This window comes from Strigops habroptila, chromosome 8 (genome assembly GCF_004027225.2).
Source record: "Strigops habroptila isolate Jane chromosome 8, bStrHab1.2.pri, whole genome shotgun sequence".
Lineage (NCBI taxonomy): Eukaryota > Metazoa > Chordata > Aves > Psittaciformes > Psittacidae > Strigops > Strigops habroptila.
Window position 1 is genome coordinate 35,040,048 of NC_044284.2, and position 26,597 is coordinate 35,066,644.

At 57.2% G+C, this 26,597-nt stretch overlaps 4 protein-coding genes across 15 annotated transcripts in view; 1 reads left to right on the forward strand and 3 right to left on the reverse strand.

Annotated features, from left to right (window-relative positions):
- On the forward strand, positions 1-3,089 carry LOC115612070. Of its 4 annotated transcripts, none has more exons than XM_030495894.1 (2): positions 1-80; positions 1,205-3,089. In XM_030495894.1, exon 2 carries the CDS (start codon positions 1,229-1,231, stop codon positions 2,426-2,428), a length of 1,200 nt encoding a protein of 399 aa, XP_030351754.1. In that variant the 5' UTR covers positions 1-80; positions 1,205-1,228; the 3' UTR covers positions 2,429-3,089. The 4 variants fall into 4 exon arrangements, with proteins under 4 accessions (XP_030351754.1, XP_030351753.1, XP_030351756.1 ...); XM_030495893.1 differs by having other exon boundaries at positions 24-206; XM_030495896.1 differs by lacking the exon at positions 1-80 and adding an exon at positions 683-715.
- Positions 3,090-3,271: 182 nt separating this feature from the next.
- On the reverse strand, positions 3,272-8,341 carry LOC115612153 (PHD finger protein 13-like). Of its 3 annotated transcripts, none has more exons than XM_030496101.1 (5): positions 8,123-8,341; positions 6,457-6,549; positions 5,659-6,271; positions 5,351-5,389; positions 3,272-5,254 (listed from the first exon to the last, which is right to left on the reverse strand). In XM_030496101.1, the coding sequence occupies exons 1-5, from the start codon at positions 8,252-8,254 to the stop codon at positions 5,028-5,030; spliced, it is 1,104 nt and encodes a 367-aa protein (XP_030351961.1). In that variant the 5' UTR covers positions 8,255-8,341; the 3' UTR covers positions 3,272-5,027. The 3 variants fall into 3 exon arrangements, with proteins under 3 accessions (XP_030351961.1, XP_030351962.1, XP_030351963.1); XM_030496102.1 differs by lacking the exon at positions 8,123-8,341 and adding an exon at positions 7,186-7,242; XM_030496103.1 differs by lacking the exon at positions 8,123-8,341 and adding an exon at positions 7,058-7,076.
- A 496-nt stretch (positions 8,342-8,837) lies between these two features.
- ABCF3 (ATP binding cassette subfamily F member 3) lies at positions 8,838-19,952 on the reverse strand. 5 transcript variants are annotated; one of them, XM_030496105.1, is made up of 21 exons: positions 19,776-19,952; positions 19,417-19,564; positions 19,250-19,329; positions 18,821-18,876; positions 16,972-17,069; positions 16,743-16,865; positions 16,204-16,470; positions 15,916-15,996; positions 15,307-15,366; positions 14,921-14,977; positions 14,687-14,709; positions 14,048-14,103; positions 13,705-13,905; positions 13,461-13,537; positions 13,175-13,219; positions 12,705-12,837; positions 11,989-12,077; positions 11,705-11,796; positions 10,999-11,131; positions 10,596-10,683; positions 8,838-9,805 (listed from the first exon to the last, which is right to left on the reverse strand). In XM_030496105.1, the coding sequence occupies exons 1-21, from the start codon at positions 19,846-19,848 to the stop codon at positions 9,647-9,649; spliced, it is 2,139 nt and encodes a 712-aa protein (XP_030351965.1). In that variant the 5' UTR covers positions 19,849-19,952; the 3' UTR covers positions 8,838-9,646. The 5 variants fall into 5 exon arrangements, with proteins under 5 accessions (XP_030351965.1, XP_030351964.1, XP_030351967.1 ...); XM_030496104.1 differs by having other exon boundaries at positions 18,821-18,948; positions 19,776-19,923; XM_030496107.1 differs by lacking the exon at positions 11,989-12,077 and having other exon boundaries at positions 18,821-18,948; positions 19,776-19,923.
- A 418-nt stretch (positions 19,953-20,370) lies between these two features.
- Positions 20,371-26,597, reverse strand: part of AP2M1 (adaptor related protein complex 2 subunit mu 1) — a 28,721-nt gene continuing 22,494 nt past the window's right edge. For 2 of the 3 annotated variants that reach the window (XM_030496111.1, XM_030496110.1), the window contains 7 exons: positions 26,266-26,401; positions 26,027-26,168; positions 23,548-23,667; positions 22,918-23,053; positions 22,098-22,195; positions 21,840-21,951; positions 20,374-21,495 (listed from right to left, as the gene is read on the reverse strand). In XM_030496111.1, the coding sequence (XP_030351971.1) occupies positions 21,361-21,495; positions 21,840-21,951; positions 22,098-22,195; positions 22,918-23,053; positions 23,548-23,667; positions 26,027-26,168; positions 26,266-26,401 (879 nt within the window). In that variant the 3' untranslated portion in view covers positions 20,374-21,360. Of the gene's footprint in view, positions 21,496-21,839; positions 21,952-22,097; positions 22,196-22,917; positions 23,054-23,547; positions 23,668-26,026; positions 26,169-26,265; positions 26,402-26,597 lie in introns of all 3 variants that reach the window. The other variant, XM_030496109.1, reaches the window with a different exon arrangement.

Consider the following 26,597-nt stretch of genomic DNA (forward strand, 5'->3'; position numbering starts at 1 on the left):
GGCTGAACTGTTCTCCCGGGCTCTGAGGCAGGTTCCACGGAAAGCCTCCTTGCACAGCAGCAGCAGCAGCGTGCCCAAGGGTGTGTATTATCGCTCCAACTCCGCACTGCTAACCATCTTCCGAGGGTTGGGTGGTGGTGGACTGTGGTGTTTCGGATCAGCTTAGGCCAACACAGTGTCAGCGGCAATTGGGGCTCAGCAGCATGGTGGGTCCCATCATGTCAGCCTGTCCCTTTGCATGGGAGCCCAGAGGCAAATTTGGGGTACTGCATGCCAGGCAGGGCCGTGCCGGCCTGCCTCCCGGCCAGGCTCAGACCCCTGACCGCAGGCAGGAATGGGGTGCAGGGGGCTGGGACCCCCTCCCAGGAGCGGCGGCTGGGGAGTCAGGCTGGAGAGGTGGGGCGGGGAGAAGGGAGAGGGACCGGGATAAGAGAACCGGGAAAAGAAACCATCCCAAAAAGCTCGGGGCTGCGGAGAAGGGGAGGGGGAAGCAGGGCGCAGGGGAAGCTGCAGGAGGCCGTCTCCAGTCCGGAGCGCACTGGTGTTCGCGGGGCCGGGGGCACCCGCGGCGGGGGAAGGGAACGGAGCGGGCACGCCCGGGCAGATCCCCGCGGGCGGGGATGGTCGAGCGGCTGCTTCCCTCTAGCGGGGAGCGGCGGCGGAAGGAAAGGGGCGGTTTGGCCGGGCCGGCTGCACCCAGCCCCAGCTCCCGCGGGTACGTGGTGCGGGCGGGGCGCGCTTCCGGAGCGGCGGCGGAGCGGTGAGAGCGGGCAGCGGCCGCCGGGGGTCTGCGGGCCCCGCGCCCCGGCCCAGAGCACGGGTTGGGGCTCCTGGGGCGGTGCTGGGTTCGCCTCCCCACGCGCGTCCCGCGATGGTCCCTCGGGGAGTCCGCCAGGCCCCGATGCGGCCGCGGTACCTAAGGGCACCGCTCCCTGGTCGCTGCAGAGGTGGCCTCGGGAACATCTCCCTGTGCCTCCACACTGGACAGGAGCACAGCCTGCGTGGGCTGCCCTAGTCCCTCGCAGGGGTGGGTGTTGGGGGGGTGGTGGCATACCACTGGGCTGTGTCGCCCGGGAGAAGACATGGGGACAGACAGCGCTGGCAGCCTGTACGGGCAGGTGATGTCAGCACCCTGGGGCAGGCGCAGGGAGGACCAGAGAAAGGGAATTCGGGGTGTGTGTTCAACTTCATTCCTTACCCACAGAACGACACCCTCTGACGCATAGTGATGGGGAGACCCCAGAAGAATGCCACTGGCGTATCATCCCCTCGGCCGGCCACCACCGCCTCCAAAACTGCTCCTGCTGCACCACCGCCTTCCGCCTCGGGTACCCAGGCCCGGGCTGCAGCTGCGGGCAGCCGATCCAGGAGCACTCCGGCTGCTAGGGCTGTTGGCCCCAGCCGGGGGCAGGGGGCAAAGCCAGACTCCTCTCAGCAGAGACCCACAGCATCCCACGGAGCCCGAGGAGGTGCTGGGGACCAGCACAGAGCATCTGCCGGGAGTTGTTCTACAACCCAGAAAAAGGTGCCAGATGCCAAAGCAGCTGCCAGTCCAGCCAGACCCAACATCAAAGCAGCTGCCAGTCCAGCCAGGCCCAACATCAAAGCAGCTGCCAGTCCAACCAGATCTAACCCATGCCCGCAGAAGCAGCAGCCTGGGGATGACCTGAGCGGGGCCTGTGGCCGGTTCCTGCCCCCGCTGGAGAGCCAGGACATCCCGCGTGTGGAGGAGGAGACCCGGGGCCAGCGGAGCAACCCCAAGTGGTATGAGTGGCGTAAGAACCGCATCACTGCCTCCATGGCCCCCAGGATCGCCAACAGCAAGTTTGCCAATGGCAAGACGGACAAGGTGCCCCAGTCCTACCTGAAAGCGGTGGTGAACTCCAGCCCCAGTGTGCAGACACGAGCCATGTCCTGGGGAGTCTACAACGAGAAAGTGGCCGTGCAGGCCTATGAGCAGCTGAAGTCGCAGGCAGTGGGCAAGCCCGTGCAGGTGGAGGACTGTGGCCTCTTCATTGACCGGGATAAGAAGTGGATCGCCGCCAGCCCGGATGGCATCATCAAGGAGGCAGCCACAGGAAAGGCCCTGGGGCTGCTGGAAGTGAAGTGTCCCTACAAACACAGGAACAGGACAGTGCGCGATGCCTGCAACGACAAGGACTTCTGCCTGAAGATGGATGGGGACTCCTATGCCCTGAAGAAGGATCATGCCTACTTCACCCAAGTCCAGTGCCAGCTGGCAGCCACCGGCTTCCAACAAGCTGACTTTGTGGTGCACACCAACAAGGAGACGGCTGTGGTCCCTGTGAAGTTCGACTCCGAGTTCTGGGGGCAGACAGTGCCCAAGCTGGAGAAGTTTTACACTGAGGCAGTGATTCCCCACCTGCAGGGGAAGGCAGGCAGCTCCGCTGAGGCCAGGGAGGAATAGACGTGTCTTGCTCATCTGCCACAGAAACCCACCTTTGGCCCCTAGCATAGAAAATACACCCAGGTTTGCTGCTGTTCTTGGACTGTTCTCTGCCTCGGGACTGAAACGCTACCAGCAGGACCCTGCTTTGGTAAGGGTCTCCATGAACAGTGACCTCTAGTGCCTTCTTGTCCTGTCACCCTCACTGTATCCCCCATTTGACCCAACAGCACTGCCTGGTGGAAGGTGGTACACCTCTGCATCTGCAGGGGAAGGCAGTGATACCTCCATGCTGGAGTAATAGGCTTATTTTGTGCAGAAAACTGGATCCTTTGGCGTCTCAACTGCTGTCAGGACTAAACTGTAGCTCTGCTCTGGAGCCAGGGAAGTTTTGTCAGAGCCCAAGAGTAAAACAGCTTTTCAGCTAAATAGTGATGTACTGTAGGAATGACAGCAAGGGCATGTGGGGACACTTCCTCCTCGAGCCATCAGACCTGCTGCTTCTTTGGAGTAACCCATGATGTTCACAATGAGTTGGCTGCAGCCTTGGGAAGATGGTGCCCGTTGAAGAGGTTATCCCCCAGCCCATGCACTTCCAGAGGACCTTCCTGTGAAGCATCCCTGTGAACTGCAGCAGGGTGGGGAGGTGGTCATCTCTCTATTAAATACAAGATGCACTGGCCTGCTCGTTCCCTGTTGTTTGCGCACCTTGGTGTTTACCTGGGTTGAGGGGTGGGTTATCAGGGCTGAGTGGGATCCCCACACCAGGTCCCCTCCCAGCCACAGCAGAATGGGAGCAGGGGAGCGCTTGTGTCCCAGAGGGACATGAGATCCAAGGCCACCAAACTATGCCAAAGCCACCACCATTATGGCAAAAGTACTTTATTATATACATAAGACTCCAGCCACACTCCACAGGGCAAGGACCAGAATTCACTATTTTACATATCAATACAAAGTAACTATAAAAACATAAAGCACTTTTGGGGCCCAGGCTTTCCATAGGAGGAGAGGCACAGAGATGAGCCTGGGGGCTGCTGAGTGACAGGGGCTGCCCCACACTCTCCCCCTAGCTGTGGTCCCACAGTAACCAGATGTGCAAGTAGGAAAGAACCCAGTTAAGAAATACAGTCGTGGGGGCTGGCAAGTGGGGGCTGTCCCACTCCTGCTTCAGTCAGCAGCACACCGGGGGCTGAGCTGAGTGTCACCAGGACAGGAGCAGGGGCTGTGTCCCCCAGGGAAAGTGCAGAAGGCACGTGGGCCAGGCTCTTTGGAGGGGCTGTGAGGAGGAGGAGGTGGGACCCAAGTGCACGTGGGGCCCCGGGAGATCACACATAGACACCGCGCACAGAGAACACAGAGAGGGTAAAGCCTTCCACTGCCAAACTTAACCAGGGGGCTGGAGAGGGCACATCCCATGTCTCCGGAGCAGCAGTTGCATAGCAGAAGGGGCTCAGGGCCCACTCTTGACAAGTCATTAAGTTTCATTCTACACGTTCAGGACAAAAAAACCCCAACAAAACAACCTCAGTGATGGAGGGAGTGCTGGGAAGCAAAGCCCTCCCAGCTCTCCGTCCAAGCTCAGGTCTCAGCATCCAGCTGGTATTGAAGCAGATGCTCCACCAGGCAGCCCTGCAGGTAGGAGACAGCCTCAGGGTACAAGCTCCTGTTGTTTTAAACTGGGCATGGAAAACATGGAAAGCGAACCAGAGCACTCTTCTGATCCCTTTCTGAAGGGCTTCCAGCCCTGCCACAGCCAGCTCTGAGGATAACTTCAGTCTCCTACAAGGAATCCCACCCCTCTTCACACAGGAGACAGTGCAGCTGGAGAACATGAACCAAGAAGGGCTGCTCAGCAAGAACAGCCTTCTCAGTCATCTACTAGAGGATGCCTTTGCTACTCCTGACCCAACAGGACTATCCTGGGGCTACGGGGACAGCAAACAAAACCAAGAGCGCCATGGGATGGACCTCCCCTGTGCAGCCTACAAGGCTGATGAGCCAGAGATGGATGGCTCCACCAATACCCCTAAGATGCAGAGCCCCAGTCTGCTTCAGGCATCAACAGGACCAATGTCCCTTCCCACCCTGGAGAGCAGCATACTACATCAAGGGAGCCTGCCTGGGCTGCACCTACTTGCTGGAGGAGAACTTGGATCACCAGGGCTTTGCCATTGCAGCCCACCAGCCCACCTGAAGGTTCAAGAGAAGGGAAACAGTGATGAGAAAGGAGGAAGGGGCATCACATCTTAGGATAAGTGTAAGCTTCCACCACACCACAGAAAAACTACTTGGACTAGGTTGTCTTCAACTGTCCTAGGGGAAAGGCACTGGGACAGCTTCGTGCAAAGACAGAGGTGTTTCTGAGTGACCTAGTGCGTGGCTGGGCCACCCTCCTCTCCCCCCCCCCACCTCTGGGGTAACCGAGCTCTGTGGCCAACACAATCCTCAGGGAGGACAGGCGTGGCAGCTTCCAGGAGTCAGAAGTGCAAGGGGAACAGTCCAGTCCCCCAGCCCAGCCCCTCCCCTGCCATTACTGTGCATTGATTGTCTAGCCAAACCAGGCTACAGTCTGCAGTTGAGAAAAGGGGACCCCCGGCCTCCCTGCTTTGGAGGAGCTTCAGTCACAGAAGCGCTTGCGGGGCACTGTCCGAGCTCGGTTCGAGCGGCGAATCTCTTGCTTGGCATCGCGGCACCGCTGGCAGATGAAAACCTCAGGCACGTTGGATTTGCGGATCTTGGCACAGGAGAGGTGGATCCAGGTCGCGCACTCGTTACATTCGATCATGGGCCTCCCTGCAAAGGGCTTCAGGCAGAAGCAGGTGATCAGATCCCAGGCATCGTCGTCTGGTCAGGGAGAGAGACACTGGTCAGAAATCACCTTACCAGCTGCAGCCAGACTAGCCAGTTCCACTGGCCATAAACAGGATAGCCCCCACTCACCTTCTGCTTTGGTGTTGGGTGCTGCTGTGAATTCGACTGCTGAAGTTGCAAAAGGGGAAAAAAGAAAAAAAGATGAGCAGACAGCCCTGCACCCCACTTCAGACACTCCATAGAACAGAGCTGCCAAACAGAGCTGCTCTGCTTTTCAGGTCCCCCAAGGTCCCAAAGGTATTCCCCTTGCTGGGAGAGGCTTGCACCATCCACAAGCCCTCCCTGCAGCCAGCACAGGTAGCTCCAGCTAAGCGAGGGACCATCTTCATCACTGGCTGCAGCATAACAGGGCCCTCTGCACTTCCTCAGGTACTCACCACTAAGCTGGGAGCTCCCTCTGCTTGCATCTTCTCCTTCATTTTGGTCCAAGGTACTACAAGAACTGGGGCTTTTCCTCCCTCCAGAGCAGGGGTTTTGCTCCTTTAGCTGAGGATCATCTCCTGCTGGCTTCTCGGTACCCTGCTCTTTATGCATCCAGTCCTCCTCCTCCTTCATCAGCTCCTCCAGGAGGGAGTTGGGCTGGGGGTCCCCAGCTGGGTTGAGGGAAGGCTCCAGGAGCTGCTCTTTCACAGGAATCATCTGTCCCTCTGGAGCAGCTGGCTCCTTCACCCTGTCCAGCTCTGCGCCAAAGCGCTTCCCAGTGCTAAGCAGCACCCTCTTCACCTCTGGCTCCAAAATAAGTTTCTTTGCTGGTAGTTTCTTCTGTTTGGTTTGCTGGGGCCGGACATCATAGAAGCTGGTCGGAAAGGATGGGCAGCTCATGAGCAGGCTGTTGTCCACAGCCCCCCTGGCCATGGCGTTCCTGCTCCTCCCATCATCCGTCAGGACATGGCAGTCAGAGGAGTGGGATGAGGCCCAGCTATCACTGTCCTGAGTGCTCCCTGTGCTGTTCTGGGGACTCATGCTGCCTCCATGGGTCCAGGGCTCATTCTGCAAGAGGGGAAGATGCAGGACTAACATGGGAGACCACAAAGCAGACACTCAAGAGTAAGGGGGAAGGAACTGGGGATGGAGAACGATTCTTGAGGAAAGGAATTAGGAGCTGGGTCTGCACAAAGTAGAGAGCCCAGAGGAACCAATCTTTTCATAGAGGAACACCCTGTAAACCTGCTTACCTCTTCAGGGTAGGGGATGTACCCTGCATAGGCCAAAACAAAGGTGCAGAACTGGTTGAAATCCTCCACGGTTCTTTGTCGTTTCTGCAACGGCTGCAATGAACACCATGCGTCAGTTAAACTGCCCCACACCCCTACCTGAGCTGAGTATCCCAACCAATCCTGGCAGGCAGCGCTGGACCACCAGGCAATTATACAAGCACATAATATTTAGGTCATCCAAACATCCATCCATCCCGTAACCCATCTGCATCATCTGGCTCGACAGATGCAGCCTTTCCCTTTAGAGCCCGCACCGCGGGGGGACACACGGCGCACACAGTGAGGACCCGGTGGGACACTCGGAACGCCAGCAGCCGCCCGGCACGGCGTGAGTCAGAGGCTCGGGAGCTCGGAGCCAGGGATGTCCGCCCGCAGCGGCTGACTCAAGGCCAGAGGGAGAAGGCGCTGGGCGACTGGGGCTTCCCCGGCTCAGCCGGAAGAGGCCGGCGCCGCTCGGGACCAAGTCCCGCACTCGGAACTCGGGGATCCCGCGGCAGAGCCATGCCCACGCCGGCGCCCCCAGAGCCATGGGGGGAGGAGCAGACACCCCCCTACCCACCCCCGCCGGCACCGGGGGGGGGAGCCCCTGTGGCCGGGCCGCGCCGCTCCCCGCCCCGCACACGGCGGCCGGAACCGCCGGCGAGGGGCGGGCAGGGGGCGGCCGCCGCCCGTCCCCGCGCTGGGCACCTGATGGCTCCCAAGATGGCGCCGCGCTCCCGGTCCTTCCCCGACCGGCCGCCGAGTGGGGGGGGGGGACACCGGGAAGACGGAAAGCCGGGGCAGTTCGGGGGGCGCGACCCCGCTCCCGCACACGGACATCCCCGCCCACCGCCCCAGCACCACCCGCCCCGGCACGCGACCCCTGGAACCGGCACACAACAGCGCGCGCACCCCGCGCACCCCGGCAGCCCCCGGCCCGCCCCGGTACAAGCACGCCACGAAACACCCCCCCACACCCGGCCACGCAGGTTCCCGGCCGCGCCGCCAGCACCCCCCTCCAGCTCCTCCCGGACCCCGTGTGTCACTGCCCGCCCGCTACCCCCCCTCCCGTTCCCCCGGCACCATCGCCCGCCCGTGCCCACAACCGCCCCCCGGGGCTCCTCGCACAGGCACAGCCCGTCGCGGGCGCACACACACACAGAGTCACTCCCCCCCCCCCCGTTCACACGGGGCACACACAGAGACACCCCCCCAGCACACAGACAGAGCCGCTCCCCCCCCGTTCACATGGGGAACACAGAGAGGCCCCCAGCACACACAGAGACCCCCCCCCCCTCCGCGGACGCGCGCACACACAGAGCCCCCCCGCCCCCCGTTCACATGGGGCACACACGGAAACACCCGCCTCCCCCTCCCCCCCGCACACACACAGCGCTCCCCCGTTCGCACATACACCACACACAGACCCCCCCCCGCCCTCCCAACCAAGCCTCCCTCAAGCACAACCCCTCCCAGAGCGCACGCCCCAGCACTCCTCGACACTCGACCCCCCCCCCCCCGAGCACACACGATCCCCCGCGCACACAGAGCATTCCGCCCCCCCATCCCCATCCCCCGCATCCCATGGCGGGCCCGCACCCCCGGACACATAAACAGCGCCCTCAGGGTCCCCCGCCCCACTCACCTCCTCGGACACCGGTGATCCGGGGCTGGGCACGGGGCTGCTCCCCGCCGAGCGCGGCCCGCCGCGGGGGAACGGTGCTCCGGGGGCAGCGGCCCCGCACCCCTCACCTGCCGCCTCCCCGCCGGCGCTCATGCCGCCCGCCGGGCCCTGCCGTGCCGTGCCCGGTGCGGTGCGGTGGGATGGGTGCCCGCCGCCGGTCGGACCGAGGCTCGAGCACCGCCCCGGCCGCAGGGGCGGGACCACCTGGTGGCGGGGAAGGCGGGGGCGGGGCCTCGCGCCGGCCGCCCCGGGAGGACCAGCGGGGGGGGCGCCTCCACCGGCGCCGGGCGGGAGCCGCGGACCGGGCCCGCCCCACTTAGCCCTGGGGCACCGGCACCCCCCGCCCCGGGTGCCCGCGCTGCCCCCTCCTCCCGCCCGCCCTCAGCCCCGGTCTCTCGCCGCCCCCTAACCACAACCGGATCCAGCACCCGCCCGGGCTGACACCCGGAGCCCGCCCCCCGTCCCGCCCGAGCGGGATACGGGCATGGCTCTGCACACCCCGGCCCGGGCACCCGCCTCCCCCCCACCACGGAGGAGCGGTTTAATTTTGCGAGACCCACCTAGAAAGCGTCTCCCCCCCCACCTCCCGCTGCCTTGTGGCGAGGGCAGCAGAAACACCCCTCCCTCCTCTTCCCGCATTCAAACCCCGCAAATCCCCAAGGACAGAGAGCACTGCACCCACTGCATCTGGGGTTTATTTACACGGCAACCTCTGTGCAGGGGGGCAGGAGGGACCCCGGGGCAGCCCACCCGGGACAGCCCACCCCAGGGCCGGTTTGCAAGCAGAGGCAGGCGTTGAGGCGCGGAGGCACCGGCAGCAGCGCAGGGAAAGGAGCGCAGGGAAGCGGGGCCCAGGCAGAGCCGGGCGCTGGCTCCCTCGGCACTACAAACGCAAGCCCCTGGGGAGGACGGACCAAGCAAGCCCCAGCTTTCAGGGGCTGGAGGAAGAGGCCAGGGTCATTTTTAGCAGCAAAAGCCTCGTTTCCCTCCAGGGTGGCAGGAGGATGGTGGCATGTGATGGAGCCGGACTAGTGACTAGTGTTCAGCCAGTTAAACATGAAAAAAAAAAGAAAACTAAAAAAGGCAGAGGGAGAAGCCAAGAAACATGGAGAACAGCTCCTCTCCTGCCCTCCAGAGCACGGAGTGACACCGGGGGGTCGGGTTGTGACACCTCTTTCCCTCCTCTCGGCAGAGCTGCAGCTCCAGGCACAGCCTTTCTAGTGTGCCCAGCACCAGGCACAGCCCAGGCCAGCAGCAGAGGCCCCAGTGTGCCCATGGACATGCACAGCATTGGGCTCCTGCTCCCTCGCTGTCCTTCCGCCTGGCCCCGGGAGGGGAGAGCAGTTCAGGTGGCAGTTTGATGGCATGGCTGACGGTCCATGCGGGCAGCAGCATCCTCACTGCTCTGCCAGGCACAGTTGGGATGGATGCCAAGGCGGTCGAGCTTCGCCCTCCAGCCCCAGCACAGTCCGGCTCCCGCCTCCCTTATAGGAAACCCTCCTTCCGGAACTGCTCCTTCAGGATGTCTCTGTACTGCTCAAAGCCGCCCTCGATGCGGGTCACGGTGGCATTCTCACAGACCCATAGCTCCCGGCACACCAGGTGGATGAAGCGCTCGTTGTGGGACACCAGAATTACACCACCCTGCCGATAAACAAGGTTGGGAAAAAGGGAACTTAGTGGAACACGACCCAGGGCCCAGCACAGGTGGCAGAGAGATCCTGAGTGCCTGTCCAGCCTGTGCCCAGGACTTTGGGTTTCCATTTGCTTCAGAGAAAACGGAATGGTATTTCACTGGCAGGGACCTAATCCCAGCTTTCCCTTCCTTCAGGGGGACAGACAGATCACGTACAGAGGAGGCATGTGCAGCAGAAACATATTTAGCCTCCCCTCTTGGAAGGTGACCACAGGGTTTGTTACTGGCTCTCCAGGTCTCTGACAACTTCAGGGATGGAGATTCCAGATGGAGTCAATGACAGTCAAAATGTGGCTGGGCAAGGCCCCCTGCAACCTCAGTTAAGCTTTTCTTTCACAAGAAAACTGCCCCAACCTGAGCAACTATTGAAAAGTGAGAACCAGTTTGATCATAGAGGTAACTGGAGATCACTGGAGATCAGCCAGAAAACATGCCTAAGGAAGATCCGAGCAGCGCCGAGGCAGGGCTGAGTGCCACATACAGCACGTATAAGTCACAGCAAGATGGGGGACAAGGTGCTCTCTGGTCTGCTGTTGCCTGCCTCAGCCACCCCAGCCAAAGCCAGCAAGTGAAACAAACCACCAGGATGGACGATTAAGGCTGAAATGCGACCAACTTCCCAAATTCTGCCCTGGACTTGAAGCCACTACTTGTATTTGACCATCCACCTCTGGCTGAGATACCCAGGAACTTGAGCTGGAGGCTGCAGGAAGCCTTACAGAAACAGGAGATCCTTACCCGGAATTTATTCAGTGCCTTTGCCAGTGCTTCGATAGTCTCCATGTCTAGGTGATTTGTTGGCTCGTCCAGGATGTAGAAGTTTGGACTGGAAGAGAAGACAGCTCTGAGCACACATAGGAACAGGCCCCAGCTGGGTCTGCACCCATCGCACTGCTGCGACCTGCAGTCGCAGCGATCCACGCTGCCGAGCTCCAGGGATGCCTCTTATCCCAAAACAGCAGGAGAAAACCACCTGCCTCCTTCCACACAGTCCCCCCAGGGTGACAACCTCCCTCTCCACAAAGTGCCAAGGACAAGGCTTCCACAAGGCATTGGAAAGTCCCTGTATGTCTGCCTTCCTCCTGGTGAAGCTCCAGGGATGAAGCCATGCCAAGATTAACAGCATCTGGGAGAAAATTACCAGGACATGGTCATCTGGGCAAAGGCCACGCGACTCTTCTGACCTCCAGACAAGCTGGCCACGGGGCGCACAGCCAGCTCCCCCGAGATGCCGTAGCTCCCCAGCTGATGCCGGTACTCCTCCTCCGTCTTCCCTGTGGAACATGTCATAACAAAGCTATGGCACACCCGATGTGACACAGGGTGCCCAGTGCCATGTGCTTGGGCAGTCTGTGCCAGACCAGCACGGCGGTGGAGGAATTCAGTATCTGCTTCCAGGCAATTCCCTCCCTAGCAGGGGTTTGCAGGGAAAACCTGACTGACACAATCAGGACAGGGGCTGCAGGGCTGGTGACCAACTCCAAGTGATGGTGCACCCAGTTCCCTGTCACCATGTCACAGTGGAGGAGGAAGCCAGCTGTTTTGGCAGCTGGGGAAGGCGAGCCAGTGCTCACTCCGTGCCCAGCAGGAAAGCGGGTCACCTGTCCCCAAAACCTGGCCACGGTGAAGCACCAGCCTGAGGTCTGCAGGCTGCCAGCTACCCATTTTCTCATGGCTGGTGTTCTGAACTTGGCTGGACGTGGGGAGATAACCCAGAGCAGGCGGTGTCCCTCAGGCACTGATGCAACACAGCCTTCTGCCCAGGGCCATGGAACAAATCGATGCCGCTCCACACACAGCAGAAGAGACCTCAATGTCCCAGATCCTCTGGGATCTCGCAGACTCACCTGGGAACTTTCTTGCCAGTAACTCTACAGCACTGATGTTCAAATCCAGTTGATCCACATGGTGCTGGCTGAAATAACCGATCTTTAGGTTTCTGCAGAATAAGAGAGATTGGGAGCTGGTACCGGGCCTTGCAAAGCCGGAGCTCACAGCTGCAGCTACAGGAAGGGGGCATACGCATGGGTGTGCAGGACCCATCCCCACCACCCCATTGCTCCAAAGCACAGCCCAGAAGCCCTCCAGCTGCACCACTCCTCCCAGTCCCCTGGCCCTTCCTACCAGGTACCTGTGAGCATGCCGGATCCCTCTGACTGGTGCCAGCTCCCCCATTAAGATCTTTAGCATGGTCGACTTGCCAGCTCCATTTTCCCCAACCTAGAGAAGCAGCAGCAGCATTGGAGAACGTGAAACCCATGAAGGTACTTCGGAGAGGGGGACAGTGATCAGGAGGTCTCAGCTTTCTTGGATGATCATGCAGCAGAGGCGGGCAGGTTGAGACTCCAACCAGTGACACCAGCTACCTGGCAGCTGCATTTCTATCACTGATGAGCAGCACAGGCAGCAGTGCTAGAAGATGTTCCTTCCCCAACCCTTCAGCCTAAGGACCCTACCCGGTCCCAGACTCATTTCCAAACCACAGTGTCTTTCTGCTGCCCCATCCAATGTAGCAGGAGCCCCCACTGTTGTCAGCTAACAGGGAGTTACAGAGAAGATGGAGCCAGTCTCTTCTTAGAGCACCCAGTAATGGGATAAAGGGCAACAGGCACAAGTCGCAAATTCTAACTGTTATTAGGAAAAATATTCCAATGTTCCTCAAAACGAGGGTGATCAAATACTGCAATGGGACCCAGAGGAATGGGAGAAATAGTCCTCCCCCAAGATACCCAGAATTCAACTGGACAAGGACCTGGGCAACCTGACCTAACATCAAAGCTGGCCCTGCTTTGGGCAGGGACCTCCCAAGGTCCCTCACAGTCACCGTTACTCTGCAACCCCACATACCACACAGATGCGGGACTCCAGGTCAGCAGAGACGGAGAGCGAATGAAAGATGTAGTGACTTGGGTCGTAATAGAAGTCTATTTCATCCAGCTGCAGGATTGGTGGGGAGAACTTCTCAAAGCCATCAGGGAACCTGGGAAGAAAGGAAGAGGCGAGAGATGGTGAGGAACTTCAGAGATCCTGCTTCCAGCCCCTGGGACAACCTCTGCAACTCCCCATGTGGCAAGGGATGCTCCCTGACATGCAGGGCCTCTGGGAAGGATGGTCACAAGAAAAGGACACAGATCTGCAGCCTTGGCCCCAAGAGGGATCCCAGCTTGAATGAAGGGGCCTGTCTGGGCTCCCTGTCAGAGTAAGTAAGGCTGGCCCACAGGAAGGGGTGGTTGTTCCAGCCAGGACAGGACCCAGGAGGCACTCACATCAGAAATGGAGTCAGGCATTCTCCAAGCAAGGGCTTAGGGGACACTTACTTCATGATCACCTCAGACTCCTTGTCCACAGGTTTCAGCTCTGGTCTACAAGAAGAGGAGACACATAACTGAGGTGCCTTGCACTGGGGGTCTGTTCCCACACCAGAAGCCCAGATAAGAGCCTTCAGCTCTGTGACACCTCAGCCTAGCCAAAGCCTCTGTAACTGAGACAGAGCATCCAAAGCCCAAACCACTGCTGTAACCCCCAGGCACCCTGGGAACCTCTGTTACTTCCCATGAGCACTGCCCCTTCCCCACCTCCAGAAAGGAGAAGACAGGCACTCACAGCTTCTCCAACAGCTTGAGCTTGCTCTGCACTTGAGACGCCCGGTTGGCATTGTAGCGAAAGCGGTCAATGAACACCTACAAGACAGAAAAGCATCAGAGAGCTCTATGTCCCCTTCAGCCCCAGTCACCCTGCTCTGCTGCCAGACCTCCTGCAACAATACGGACATCATGGGTCTAGAAGCATGGAGGAAGGAACAAGGCTAGGAGAAAAGCGCCCCAGCGCTACTGGCTTCTCCCGGTACCTGGATGTGCTCACGGTACTGCTGCTGGGCTTCATACTCTCGCTGCTGGTTCTTCAGCCGCTCCTCTTTGATCTTCATGAAGTTCTCGAAGTCCCCACGGTACATGTCCAGCCGCTGCGAGTGCAGGTGGATGATGTCTGTGGCTACCACGTTCAGGAAGTTCCTGTCATGGGACACCACGAGGATGGTCGACTGCCAGGTCTGAAGGAGACAGCGAGAGGGAGGCCTGAGCACCACAAAGCACATGGCTTAGCCCCACCACCCAGCGAGGCGAGACACCAGCCTGCAGAACGCCTCCATCCCTCATCCTTGCTCTGCCTTGGGGCCTCCCGCCACCCCCTACCTGCAGGTAGGTCTCCAGCCACAAAATGGCCCTCACGTCCAGCATATTTGTTGGCTCTGAGGGAAGGGAGAGAAGCACTGAGGTCAGGCGGGATGAGGATGGCTGGATTATGCTTTTTTACATAGGAAAGACTAGCAGTCAGCATTACAGAGGAAGAGACCTTGCGTAAGGACCTTTCCCCTCCAAGCTCAGGGGACTCACAAATGTAGGATGTGATGGAGTGTGGGCATGGGGGCAGGGATGCTCCCCCAACACCATACCAGCACCCAGACCCTGATGCCCAGCAGCAGCAGCATCTTGCCCAGAACCTCCTCCCAAGGTAGGCACCTCCTGGCCCCAGGGTCACCCCCTGCAGTGAAGGGACACTCCCCAGTGTGGGCTGGCTGCCAGGGCACATCACAGGGACCACTCTGGGCAGGGTGACAGGCAGCACTGCTGGGTGCAGTGAAAGCGGCCGCCCAAGCAGAACTCCCTGCACCACCGCCGTGCCAGGGGAGCACCAGCAGCCCTGCCAGTCCAGCCCTGTCACACAGGGCTATTTTGAGCAGGCAGCTAAAGGCCACAGCGTGTTCTCAACCCCAGCAAGGGCACAGGCAGGCCCAGCAGCGGTGTCGGAAGTGACTTGCAGTATCGACTCACCATCCAGGAGAAGGAGATCTGGCCTACGAAAACCAAGACATAGGTATCAGAAGCAAAAAGAGCACAGGGTCAGTAATGAAAAGCACATTTCATCAGACACAAAGAGCTGCGGTAACTCCAGTGCTCCCCACTCCAAGAGTCTGAACTGAGGGGACCCCCAGGCAGCATCCCTGCAACTCGCAGCACAGACAGCAAGGAGGGTTAACCCCAGAGCATGAAGGCCTGGACACCAACCTGGCAAACAGGGCTCTGGCTAAGGCCAGTCTCATTCTCCAGCCTCCAGAAAACTCTCTGAGGAGAGAAGAGGTTGCAAAGGGGTTACTGTTTAATGCAGGACCCCTCTAAGCTTACCCGCCTGCCAGGCTCTCTGCTCCCCCATGACCCTTTGGCTCTGCTGTCACCCAGAGACACCTTGTCCCTGCAGGGATCTTGGGCACAGCACAAGATCAATGGCCCAGCAGGCACCTCCAGGGCAGGAGACCACATCAAATGGGCACGAATAGACCCTTGCTCTCCCACAGGGCTCCCCTCCCCTACAGCCACAGCAGTGCCTGGGGGTTCACCAGGAACATCTCCCCAGACCCATTTCTGTCTCAATGCCCAGGGCTTTGGAGACTTACTTGGTTGTCTGTTGTTGCATCTTTGCATTAAAACCCAGCCCAGCGAGAATGACGGATGCCCTGGGGAAAAGGGGAGAGAACTGCAATCCAGCTACAGCATCCAACGGCAGAGCACAGTCCAAGGTCTCGGACCCATGGCCACCAAGGGGACTCTACTGCCTGGTTTAAAGCCATTCTGGTGCAGGAAAACTTCCCTGCACACCCAAGAGCAGTGCTTGGGTGGGAAATGCAGCCTAGCAGGGAACAGCATCCACATGAAGTCCCAGATGATTTGCAAGGAGTTTTCAGCTCTTTGGCCAGAAGGGACTCACTACCACCAACATCCCAGAAATGTTCCCCAGACACCAGGAACCTGGGGAGGTCGAGAGGAGCAGCAGCAACAATGCAAGCCATTTGGGGCAAAAAAAAATCCCTCCAGCTTCAGGGGGAAGCTCAACTACTCCTAACCCAGCAGAGCTGTGACAGAAGAAGAGACAAGAAGAGCAGTCGGGAGAGCCCCCTGTCCCCACATGCTGGATCCCAGGGCCACAGCATCACCCTTCCATGCCCTGTACCACTCCCCAGCTCTGGCCATGTCAACGGACAGCAGTGCCCTCAGGACCATCTCACCTCGCTGGGGCCTTGTCTGCCTCAATCTCCTCCAGCTTTGCATAGATCTCCGATAGCCTGGCACCTTCTGTTCCTTCTCCTCTGTGGCAGGACAAAGAGGAGCATGTGGGACTGACCAGGGTCAGGGTCTGAGTGCTGGGGGAGGCTGATCTCCCCAAGCAGGACTAAGGTGGGCAAGACGCAGTCCAGCCCTACTGGAGCCCTTCATTTGAAGGAAGGTTCTCTCAGAATGGGACCTCATGGTCAAGAGGCCACAGAAGGGCTGGAAATACTGTGGCAACGTCTCACCTGCCAGCATTAACTTTAGCCGTCAGGTCTCTCTCCTCCCGCAGCAGGCTCTCACGAGTGGTGTCGCACTCCAGCACGCTCTGCAGCGCCGGCGTGTCATCCCCTGCCACCTCCTGCTCCACGTGGAGGATGCTGATGTGCGAGGGTATGTGCAGGCTCCGGCTGGCGATCATCTTCAGCAGTGTGGTCTTCCCCAGCCCGTTCCTGCCCACCAGCCCATAGCGCCGTCCAAACGCCAGGTTCAGGTCTGCTCCCGCCAGCAGGACACTAAAGCAAGAGAGCAGGCACGTAGAGGTCAGACTGCCCATGGAGAGGGAGATAACCAGCAGCCACCTGCCCTCAGCATATTTCAGGCTGCGCTGGAGCCAAGCAACTGTCACAGACTTCTCCTGCCCAAAGGCAAGAAGGTAGGTGCCCACCTTGCTCTCTGATCTTTTCCATACCCTCTGTAATTTCTCAACCACTCTCCAATCCAGTCTCAAACCCCCACGGTCCGAAACCCCAGCCAGCATCTTTCCCACCTCCCCACCTGCACTCACCGCTCACCGAAGGACACATCGAAGTTCTCGATGCGCACATCATACGACTTGTTCTTGCCTGATGACTCCATGCGAGTCTCCTTCTTGCTCGCAGCTTGGCTGGCAGATGCCTCCTCAAGGACCCTGTGGGCAGGCAGAAGACAGAGAAAGGGGCTCAAAAGGAAAGCTCTGGTACAGCCCAATCCCAGCAGAATGGAATGGGAATGTTCGAGGCACCCTCTGTACTCACAGGGGGTTTGATGACTTCAAGGAATCCCGTTCCATCCTCTTGTCCTGCTTGGCTTTCAGCCTGGCTTCTGCCTTCTCCAGTTTCTTGGCATTCACCATCTGGGGTGCAAAACAGAGTTTAAAGGTGAGAGAGCATCTTCAGCAAAAACCCAACTCCAGGAGAAGAGATCAGTCAAGCCCTCAAGCCTGGAAGGAAAGGAGGGAGGACAGGAGGGAGGTAGGACAGGAAAACTGTGATGCATTCAAGCGCATTTTGAGGAAGCTAATCAGGCCAAGAAGTCGCTGCAGGAATGAAGTCCTAAATCAACGGCTCACAGACAACAGTTCTGCCACAGAAAGGTGAAGGGCTTGGCTGACCCTAAGGTACAGCCAGTTTCTGTAGTTCCAGGGAGCTGCGTCAGCCAAGTCACTTCAACAGCAGCAACCTGCGATCCCTGCACCCAGCCTTTCCCTAGATCCTGAGGTGTTTCCCTTCCTGACACGTTAAACTTTAGCCAGCTTAGAAAAAAATTCAGCTTACACAACGGATCGATCACAACAGAGACAAAAGGCATTTAATTAAACCTGGAGGCAAGAAGGAGCCAAGTGTTTTAACCTGCCCCAGGTCTTGGCCAGGCTCTCACCCACTCCAGCTTATTCCTGCGTCAAGTCAAATATTTGTGGCTGACCAAGAACACTCCTAGATATTTCTAGGCAACTCTTCAGCCACCAGAGCACACTACAGACCTACATGCTAGACTGAAGAGCATCTTGTTACTGGAGCTGTGACCCCATACCCACAGACTAGTCGAGTCACTCTGTAAACTATACCGACCTCCCTGGATCTCCCAGTAAGACACGTCCTCCAAAACCTGAGAGGCCTCCCGAGACCTTCTCTGAACCATCTCCAATTTTTCTGAAGATCCTTTTTGAGCTGTGGACATGAGAGCCAGAGAGCGAACCCAGCAGCAACAACTCCAGTGCCAAAACCAGCAACAGCTGCCAGCTTTCACTTAGGGCTCCATTCAGACACACGGGGATCACGTTCGGTCTCAGCCTCCAAGCGAGGAATTCTCATCCTCGATACATTACCCCAGGAAGGGAGAGCTCTATAAGAGACAGGCCTGGTGGAGGGACTGCCCACCCTGTACAGCTGCACCCGCCCTTGCTTTGCAGATGCACCACCACACCTCACCTGTACTCAAACTTTGGCACATCCAGCGCAGAGGGGAAGCCAGGGTGCTCTTGAGTGAGCAGCTACACATTTTGTCAGTAAAGACATTACAATTTCCTCCAGGTCGTGGAGCATAACTGCTTCCAAACTTCTCTGCTATTACTCTTATTTCTCAAACCATGACAACCCACAGCCATTGCGAAAGTTGGGCGTACAACCTAACCACAGCAGCTCTCTGGAAAACAGCTGCTCCCCGCTAACTCCCCACCGGTAACATCCCAATATCCAACTGTGAGCTGGGATTTTATCTCATTGACTATGGCAAGATACCTCCTGTTTTCTCAACCAAACACCCTGCTGTAAAAGCCAAATGTCCTCATGAGAGCCAGAGAAGCTGCACTCTGAGCACCACCGCTGCATTAACCACCTTTTGAAGCTCATTAAGAAATCACAGCAAAATAGATCCTGTCAAGTTAATAAACCATTATCTCCTGTTGAGCCTCTTTACCAGACCAAGGTCAGGAGTTTCCCAACTCACAGTGAACCTGACAAGGAGGAGCAGTAGCCCCTGCAGCTGTGTCCCTAACCAGGGCGGCTGCCTGCCCAAGCTGACGCGAGCAGGGCACCTGCAGCCTCACACGTCAGTTGCTCCCATCAGCTCTGCTGCCTTACAGACAAGGGCATGGCCCCCACTTACCGAGGTCTGGCCTCTCTTCAGCAGCAGCCCCGGCAGCACGTCCGCGCTGGCATCGGCTGCAACAAGATGATTGGGCTGGTGAGCATCTGCTCCAGAGAGGCTCCACAAAGTGCTGCCTGAATGTCTGTCTGTGACCAGACATGCCTGTTCCCTCTCCCCATGGGATGGGGGTACCAAAGGGTGGCTCCTCTCCCCACACCCAGCAGGCAGCTGGCTGCCACTGGCCACAGCTCAGCAGCGGGAAGAGCAAAAGGGGCAACACCTCTGAGGGACAGCCCGAGCCACACAGTGGTGCGGCAAGCTGCTCCCTGAAGGCCAGCACATGTACGCTCAGTGCCCCGAGCCCATCCCTGCTGCTGGCACCCTGACGGAGTGTGGGAGTTGGGGGGGTGATGTGCGTGGCCAGGGGTCCTCCCAGGCAGCACTCACCACATCCATCAGCGATCTGGGAGAGCTGAATGGGGGTGTCCAGCAGCACCTGGCTGCAGCGCTGGGCCTGGGCCTCATCCCTGCGAGAGAGGAGGAGAAGGAGGAAGAGGCGGCGGGGGGTGAGGACGGGGTGAGGGTGTTGGGGGCCGGCGCAGAGTGACCCTTACAGCTGCAGGGTGTTGAAGAGGCGCTGGCAGATCTCCCGGATGGCACTGTCGTCCTTGGTGTCCTGCGACACCTCCCGCAGCAGCTCGCCCACCGCCTCCACCAGGTCGTCCACCGACTCGAAGTCGGCCCCGCCGCCGTGCAGGATCCCTGCGGGCACACCGCGCCGCCGATGCACACCCCTCCGCTCGCTCGAGCGCTGTCGCGACGGACGGCCGCGTGTCGCGATGCGGCCGGCAGGTGGCACCCACCCGCTCCCACCACCCCCCTCCCTCCCCGGCAGCCTGTTGCGACAGCGGGGAGGTGTCGCGACATGCGGCGGGGCGGGAGGCCGAGCCGCGAGGAGGTGGCCGCCGCTCACCCGTCACGTAAGCGAAAACCTCGCCGTCCAGGTCAGGGAACTCGCTGCGGAGGATGTCGGCGCAGGACGCCATGGCGGAGCCGGAGCGGGCCCCGCCGCCGCCGCTGCCGGTGCCGCCGCCGCCGCTCGGAGCCCGGCGCCGCGGCCGAGGCGGAAGGGACGGCGCGCGCGGGGGCTGCCGGGAAGTGGAGTCTGGGGCGGGGCGCGCGTGCGCGGCGCCGCGCTCGGGTCGGGACCGTTCTGCGCCGCTTGGAACGGGAGAGAGGGGTTTGGGTGCCTCCGGGCACGGGAAGCGGCAGCCGGGGAGGGGTAAGTCCCTGTGACTGGGGCCGTGTCCGTGCTCGGCTCCCCCCACTCACGCATGTGCCAGAACGGGGCAGCAAGGACCAGTTCATCCCCACTGGAGGCTTCGGTGAGCCGGCCGTGGAGAAAACCCTCCTTTCGCCGGGGGGTTGCACCAGCAGCTGGAATCCAAAGCATCACTTGTTGTTCACTCACTAACCCAGAGGCTGGGGAAGCCACAGGCACAAGCCCCGAGACATGGGCACAGGTCAGGCTCTCACCCCCCAAGTCCCAAACAGCAGCACAGGTAGCCTTCTCCATTCTACATACTTTATTAGATTCAGAGCTGGACAAATCACAAAGTGTACAAAATGGAGACCACACTACCAGAAGCAGGATTGTGGGTAGCAGCAGCATTCCTATGGCCCAGAAGCGTTTGGTAGAAGTGTGGAGAGGGTGGGCTGGGGGAGGGGGCTCTTACTGCCAACTACATGTTAGATTCCCCGAGGACAGACCCTGTTCACATCCTGACAGAGCTCAGCTGGCCCACAGTCCCTGCAACAGAGCAGCCACGTTCCCAATTGGTTTGGAAAGGACAGACTGGCTCCAGCCAGCAGCGGGTGGCAGGGGGGGTAAGTGCTCCAAGGGCCTGAAATGCCGTGCAACCCACATACACACCAGCAAGAGCCTAAACCCTCATCCTTTTTGGTCACAAACCTTCCCACGGCAGGACTCTATACTGACGACTTTGCAAGAAATAGAAGGCGGTGACAAGATCTGGCGAGCCCACCATCTCCTCTGGTCGAGGCCCAACAAACTCACCACCCCAGGCATCTCAGACTGGCCAGCAACATCTACCACAACAGCAATAGCTAGTACAGAAGCCAGAGTAACTTCAACTCAGATTTGTCCAGTCTATGTTTAGGTCTATTCTACGGGTACATATGCACAAGAACTTCAAAAATACTAGGATATGATGCAAGTAGTGAGACACCAACAGAAGAGAGTTTAATGGTGGACGTTCCCTAGAAAGATCACGAGGATGGGAGTTAGACTAGCCCTTCCTCACCCTGGGACGGGGGGCAGGAGGCTGGCTGCACCCCTGCACGTGACTGGGTTCTGAACTTCATCTGCAGCGAGGGTGGTAACTGAGCACAGGCAGGCGAGTCCGCTCCCAAGGTGAGCCACAGGGTCTTTCAATCTGCGTAGAGGGGCCAGGCAGATGTTTTCTCCGAATGTAGTTGATGACTGAGGAGAGGCGGCAGATGGCTTGGAGAAGAGGGAGCCCGCCAGCCTGCTGGGGCTAGCATCTGGTCTCATAGATCCCGCTCCTGCCGATGTACCTCACCCATTTTATCACATCATGGTCACTGTAGTTCAGCTTTGGCTCAAAGACTTTCAGGTAGCGCACCTTCAGCCCAGAGGGTGCAAATGGGACCTGTTGAGAAAGTGAAAGGCAACAGAGCATTGGAACTGAGGGGTAAGATGTTCTCCATATACAAATGCCCTAGAACCCCTGGGTTATGCATCTAGAAATGGACACCAAGAGCCACAGCTCCCTTTCCTATTCCCTACATGCATGCTGACAGACTCCAGTGGCTTCAAGGGCCATTTTTACCCATTAGCTTTGCCATCAGGCTGGCCTCATGTTAGGAAGAGTCACATGCCAGCTTGGGACAGGGAGCACTCACGTGCAGGCAAATTCCTATGAGGGCAGAAGGGACTGGACTGACAAAGCTTCTCCAAGGTTATCTGCACCCCGGAAGGCAGACAGCGACTCACCTCAAAGTTCATGGAAATTGGGGGCCGAGCCCACTTCTTCTTGTCATTGGTGGGCAGCAGTTCAATCTCCGCACTGATCTGGGATTCCTTCATTCCAGCCATTCGTTTTATCCTATCAGGGAAAGCCCAGAAGTGAGCAGGTGCCAGAGTTTATTCTCCCCTTCGCTACGTGTGCTCAGGTCAGAGAGGAGCACTAAACAGACTCCGCCTCCCCAAGCTCTTCCCCTGCAGCACCCCAGATCCAACACGCTCACTTACTTCCAGACGATGGCATTCTCACTGGCCTTGTACTTTGCCTTCCCTTTCATACAGATGACTTGCACTCCACTGGTATTGAGGGGTGTTGGGATCCGGACCTGGAAGGCAGAGTCTGGTGAGCAGGGGCATGAAGACTGCAGCCTGGGTACTCTGTGCAGTCTCAGAGCAAGACCAGCCTGCCCTGGACCCCTCTCCTTTCTCTCTCCCATCTCAAGAGAACACCAGCTACCACTGACATTCCAGGGCATCCTAGGCTAACTCTCTGGTTTCTTGCTTTGAAGTTAAAAGTTCAAACACATTTTCAGAATCCAAACAGTCAATGAGGAACAGGCCAGGTTTCCTGCAGCCTGAACTGCCTAGTGGCAGGCAGATGAGCTCAGAAGGCTGGCCTGGCTGCACCAGGCTCTGGACAGCCTAGCTTTGCAGCAGCAAGCCTCTCTCAGAAGGCACTAAGCTGCAAAGCCACCCTTAGCTTGTCTTACCCAGCTTATAGCCTGCTGCCTGTCTGACACACCATCAGATCACACAGAGATAAGAACAGGAACTTTTCACAGTGGCCAAGACATTATGTGAACAGTTGCTGCAGGGAATGAGGCCTCTGCCAGTGTGGCTGTGCAACTGAAAACAACTTCCACCTCCCTGCTTTACAGCAGTTCCCTTCCACAGCACAGCAGCACCACACATCTGTGAGGCTTCCAGTTCACTCTTAGTCCTGTACAAGGTTGAGGATTCATAGAACCACCTATAAGGACTCTGCAGCAGTGGACAAAGCAGAGGTACAATTCTCAAGCACAAGAGACCATAGTTTTTATTCTCTTACCTCTATCTTCTGGGCCAGCAAGGAAGGTTTGAAATTTGACTTGATCACCACCTTCACTTCCAGCTTGGTCCGACCCACCTCCCGCACCAGTGGGATCACACGGAAGGGAAGGATAATGTCCTTAGTGGTTCGGTATCTGCAGGGATGGAAGCAAGTGAACTCTAAGGAAGAGTTAATTCCCTTACAGTTTCAAATTGTAGTACAGCCTCTGCATACAGAGAAGAGCTTAGAAACATCAGCCACAAAGGGAGCCATCCCAGGAAGAAGCAACAGCGAGATCTAATGCTGATTAGTGATGATTTCTTGAGTCCCAAGTTTTATATCTGTTTCCTTCCAATGGCCCTGTTCAAGAACACCAGTTCTAAGCACTAAAAAAATACAGCAGGCTAAAGTGTAAGGAAACCCACATCCAACACTATGGTTATGGCAAAGAAAACCATGCAGCTGGGCTGCTACTACACTTTCAACAGAAGGATTTGTGGGACACCCTACAGATTCCACTCTGAAAACAAGGCAGCAAGGGCATGTTTGTTAGCTGCTCAAGGGCTGCAGGCCTTTCTGAGAGCAGCAACATTACTGTAGCAGCAAGCAAATGGCCAACACCAGTCTGTTCATCCCCCACCACAGTACCTCATGAGCTCAAACTCTCCATCTGGTGGAATGAAGCTGATGCTCCTCTCAGAATCAAACTTGCTGAGTCTCACGCACTGGTGGAAAGTGCAGTCGTCGATGGCAATTGACTGTTTGCCACTAAAAACACAAGACACAGTTAAACAACTGCAAGCAGCAGCCCTGGTATCTTGGTGCAAAGTCTGCCCAGGCAGAAACTACTCTACAGAGCATGTTGCCATCACAGGTGTCCAGGAAATGGGGAGGCAGGGAGATTTAGGGGACAGCAGCCTCCTGGCTCAGACTTCTATTGTTACACCACCACAAAAAATCATATTTCAGGAAGCTTGTTTGTGAGAATTCTCTCCCTCCTCTCCTCAGAGAGGAGGGAGATTAAAGGAGCACCCTTCTGTCATAGCCAGCAACACAATGCTTAGGTCTGCCTGCCAGCAGCACCTCAGAACTGCAAAGGCAACTCTGCTAGCCCAAGTCTTCTCACAGCACAGTTCAAAGGAGAGAAAACACTTTCCTGTCCACAAAGCTATCCCACTGCCACACAGCCAGGACATGCCAGGTTCAGGGTCTTCTGCTCAGAAATCTCTTCACAGCTGTTGAGTCCCACACTGCTAGCAGGTGGTTTGATTATGAACCCATTTGCCAAAGACAATATTATGCCATGAAAGTTTGCATCTCTCACCTCTAAAAATCTGCACAGCTACCACCTGTCCTTCTAGGCGCACTAGGCTAACCTGCCAGCACTCAACTTGGGCTGGCTTCCGGTCTCTGAGAACACCTTCCTTGCTACAGGTCCTGAGGTCAGCTGAGAAATCTCAGATCCAGAGAGGGACCAGAAAATAAGGCAGCAGCAGTGGTGTAGCACTGTGATATCTAGGCTGCCTCAACTGCTGGGAGGAACAGGACAACCATGCAAGTGCGCTGAGATAGTATAAGCACTACAGGCAGGTTCAGCTGTCCCAGGAGCCAGCATTATCTGCACAAACAGGAAGCAGAGTGACCCCAGGCTGACTGGCTGTTCTGTTACACAACCCAGTGGTATAGCCTGTGCTTCGTAAATGGGAGTTATTCTTTCCTAATCTGTTGCCCAGATGACAGCCACTGTTAGCTCAGAAGTTCCTGTTTCTTCTGAAAACTGCTGGGAAAGCCCTGCAGCCTAGCACTGCTCCAGGTCTGTGCTGAACCCAGGACAAGGTCTCAGGCAGCACTGCTCAGGGCTTGGTGTTACCACACACTAGACGCCAAAAAAAAAAACCAACCAAACCCAAAAAAACCCAGCAGCAGCTGTCCCTTTTGGTCACCTCATAACTAAATGCTTCTGAAGAGCAACATCTCCAAGCTCTTGCCAATGAGAGAACAACAGCTAGGGAGAACCACCTAGCAAGAGCCCGTGTTTCTGTAACTCAAGAAAATAGCACATCTAAAGGCAAAGGCAGTCACAGCACAGAAGCTCTGGGATAGTGTTACTGATTCTTCAGAGGCCTATGCAAGTGACATTTTCACTAGAGTACATATCCACGCTGGGCAGCCACCTGAGGCTCATCCATTTTACTGTGTAGATTCAGGTGTAAGAAAGATGGCTTAAAGGTGACAGTGAAGTGATAGCTCTTGGCTTGGTTCTGAGAGAAAAGGCAAATAGCAGCTCAGCTCCATTTACAGGAACCATCATGGAAAGTGTCTGAGATCCAAGTTACATGCACAAGTCAACATGAAGCAAGAGACAGGGGGAGAGCAGACTGCACACACAGCTCAAGCAGATTATCTACCTTCCCAATTCACTGGGGGTCAGCAAAAAGAGCGAAACAAAAGAAAACAACCAAGAGAAACACAGTTGAGTTGAAAATCGTTAGTGAGAGAAAAGTGGCAGTCCCTTTGCTTTTCTCTCTTCACTCCAAGCAGGAAGGCTGCAAAAAGCATAAGACCTGTTTTTCAGCTTCACTGTGTGTACTGACTGAGGTACAGCTGGGAAGGAACGCAGCTGAGCTCCCAGAAGGGATAAGCCTCCCTCCAATCCACAGAGCCACTGACCCCATGTGTGTCAGCAGGAGGGGCTTACCCAGAGTTTGTCAGCTGTTCTAGTTTGGGCACAGTACAGGTAGAGCAGGCTATGGTCAGAGGGGTTCCTTTACTGTTCCTTAGGAGCACTACTACTGCATCCTATGAATAAGAGTCTCTGTGCTGATTAGAACTGCTAGGGACACAAATTCTGGGGAAAAATCCATCTTGGGGAAATGCTTCCAGCTGCAAGAACTCCACACTTAACACTACATTTGAATCTTAATACTTGAAGAGCTGGAGAGAAGCCCTCTGTATTGAGGCCCTCAGGCTGGTAGCTTGCAGACAACTGCTCCACCCAGAGAAAAATTAGCAGTAACATCTGAAGGAAGAAGAGATCAGCTTTGTCTATGAGATCAGAAAAGCTATTAACTGCTGCCCTTCCCTGAGAGTCCCTAGTGGCAGTGGCTTTTACCCCAGTGTCTCTTACCTTTTCCCCGTTTCATCCGCAGTCCCTTTGCCCTGTTTTTCAATTACAATCTTGTCATTCATGCCAAACTTGCATTCTGGCATTCCACTCAGGTAACTCTTCATCACCACTCTGCCAGAGACGTGAGCACTCAAAACCTGACCTGGTGTAGAGAAAAACACAGTTTGGAACACTTACACAAGTGCTCACTTACAAACCCTGAAGGGGAGAAGGATGCCAGCTCAACACCTCCTACTCACCCTGGGGGGACATCAAAAGATTCACACTCTCCAGCACATCAAGAAAGAGTTCATTGCGACGATATTTGATCCCTTCACGTCTCCATCCAATCTGCCCAGTCACCTGGCTGGTGATCTGGGACTGTTCTTCCTTAGTCTGAAGGGAGGAAATAACATCTTAAACATCTAGGTAAATTCAAAGGCGAAGAAACCTTGCACTAAATCTAAGAGCAACCACTTGCCATTTATTACACACAGCTGCTTTTGACAGGTAGATATGGGTGCTGTCACAACCCCCACAATTTGGTCATTCTCTCCTCAATACAGCAAATCCTATGCCTAACTAAAAATTG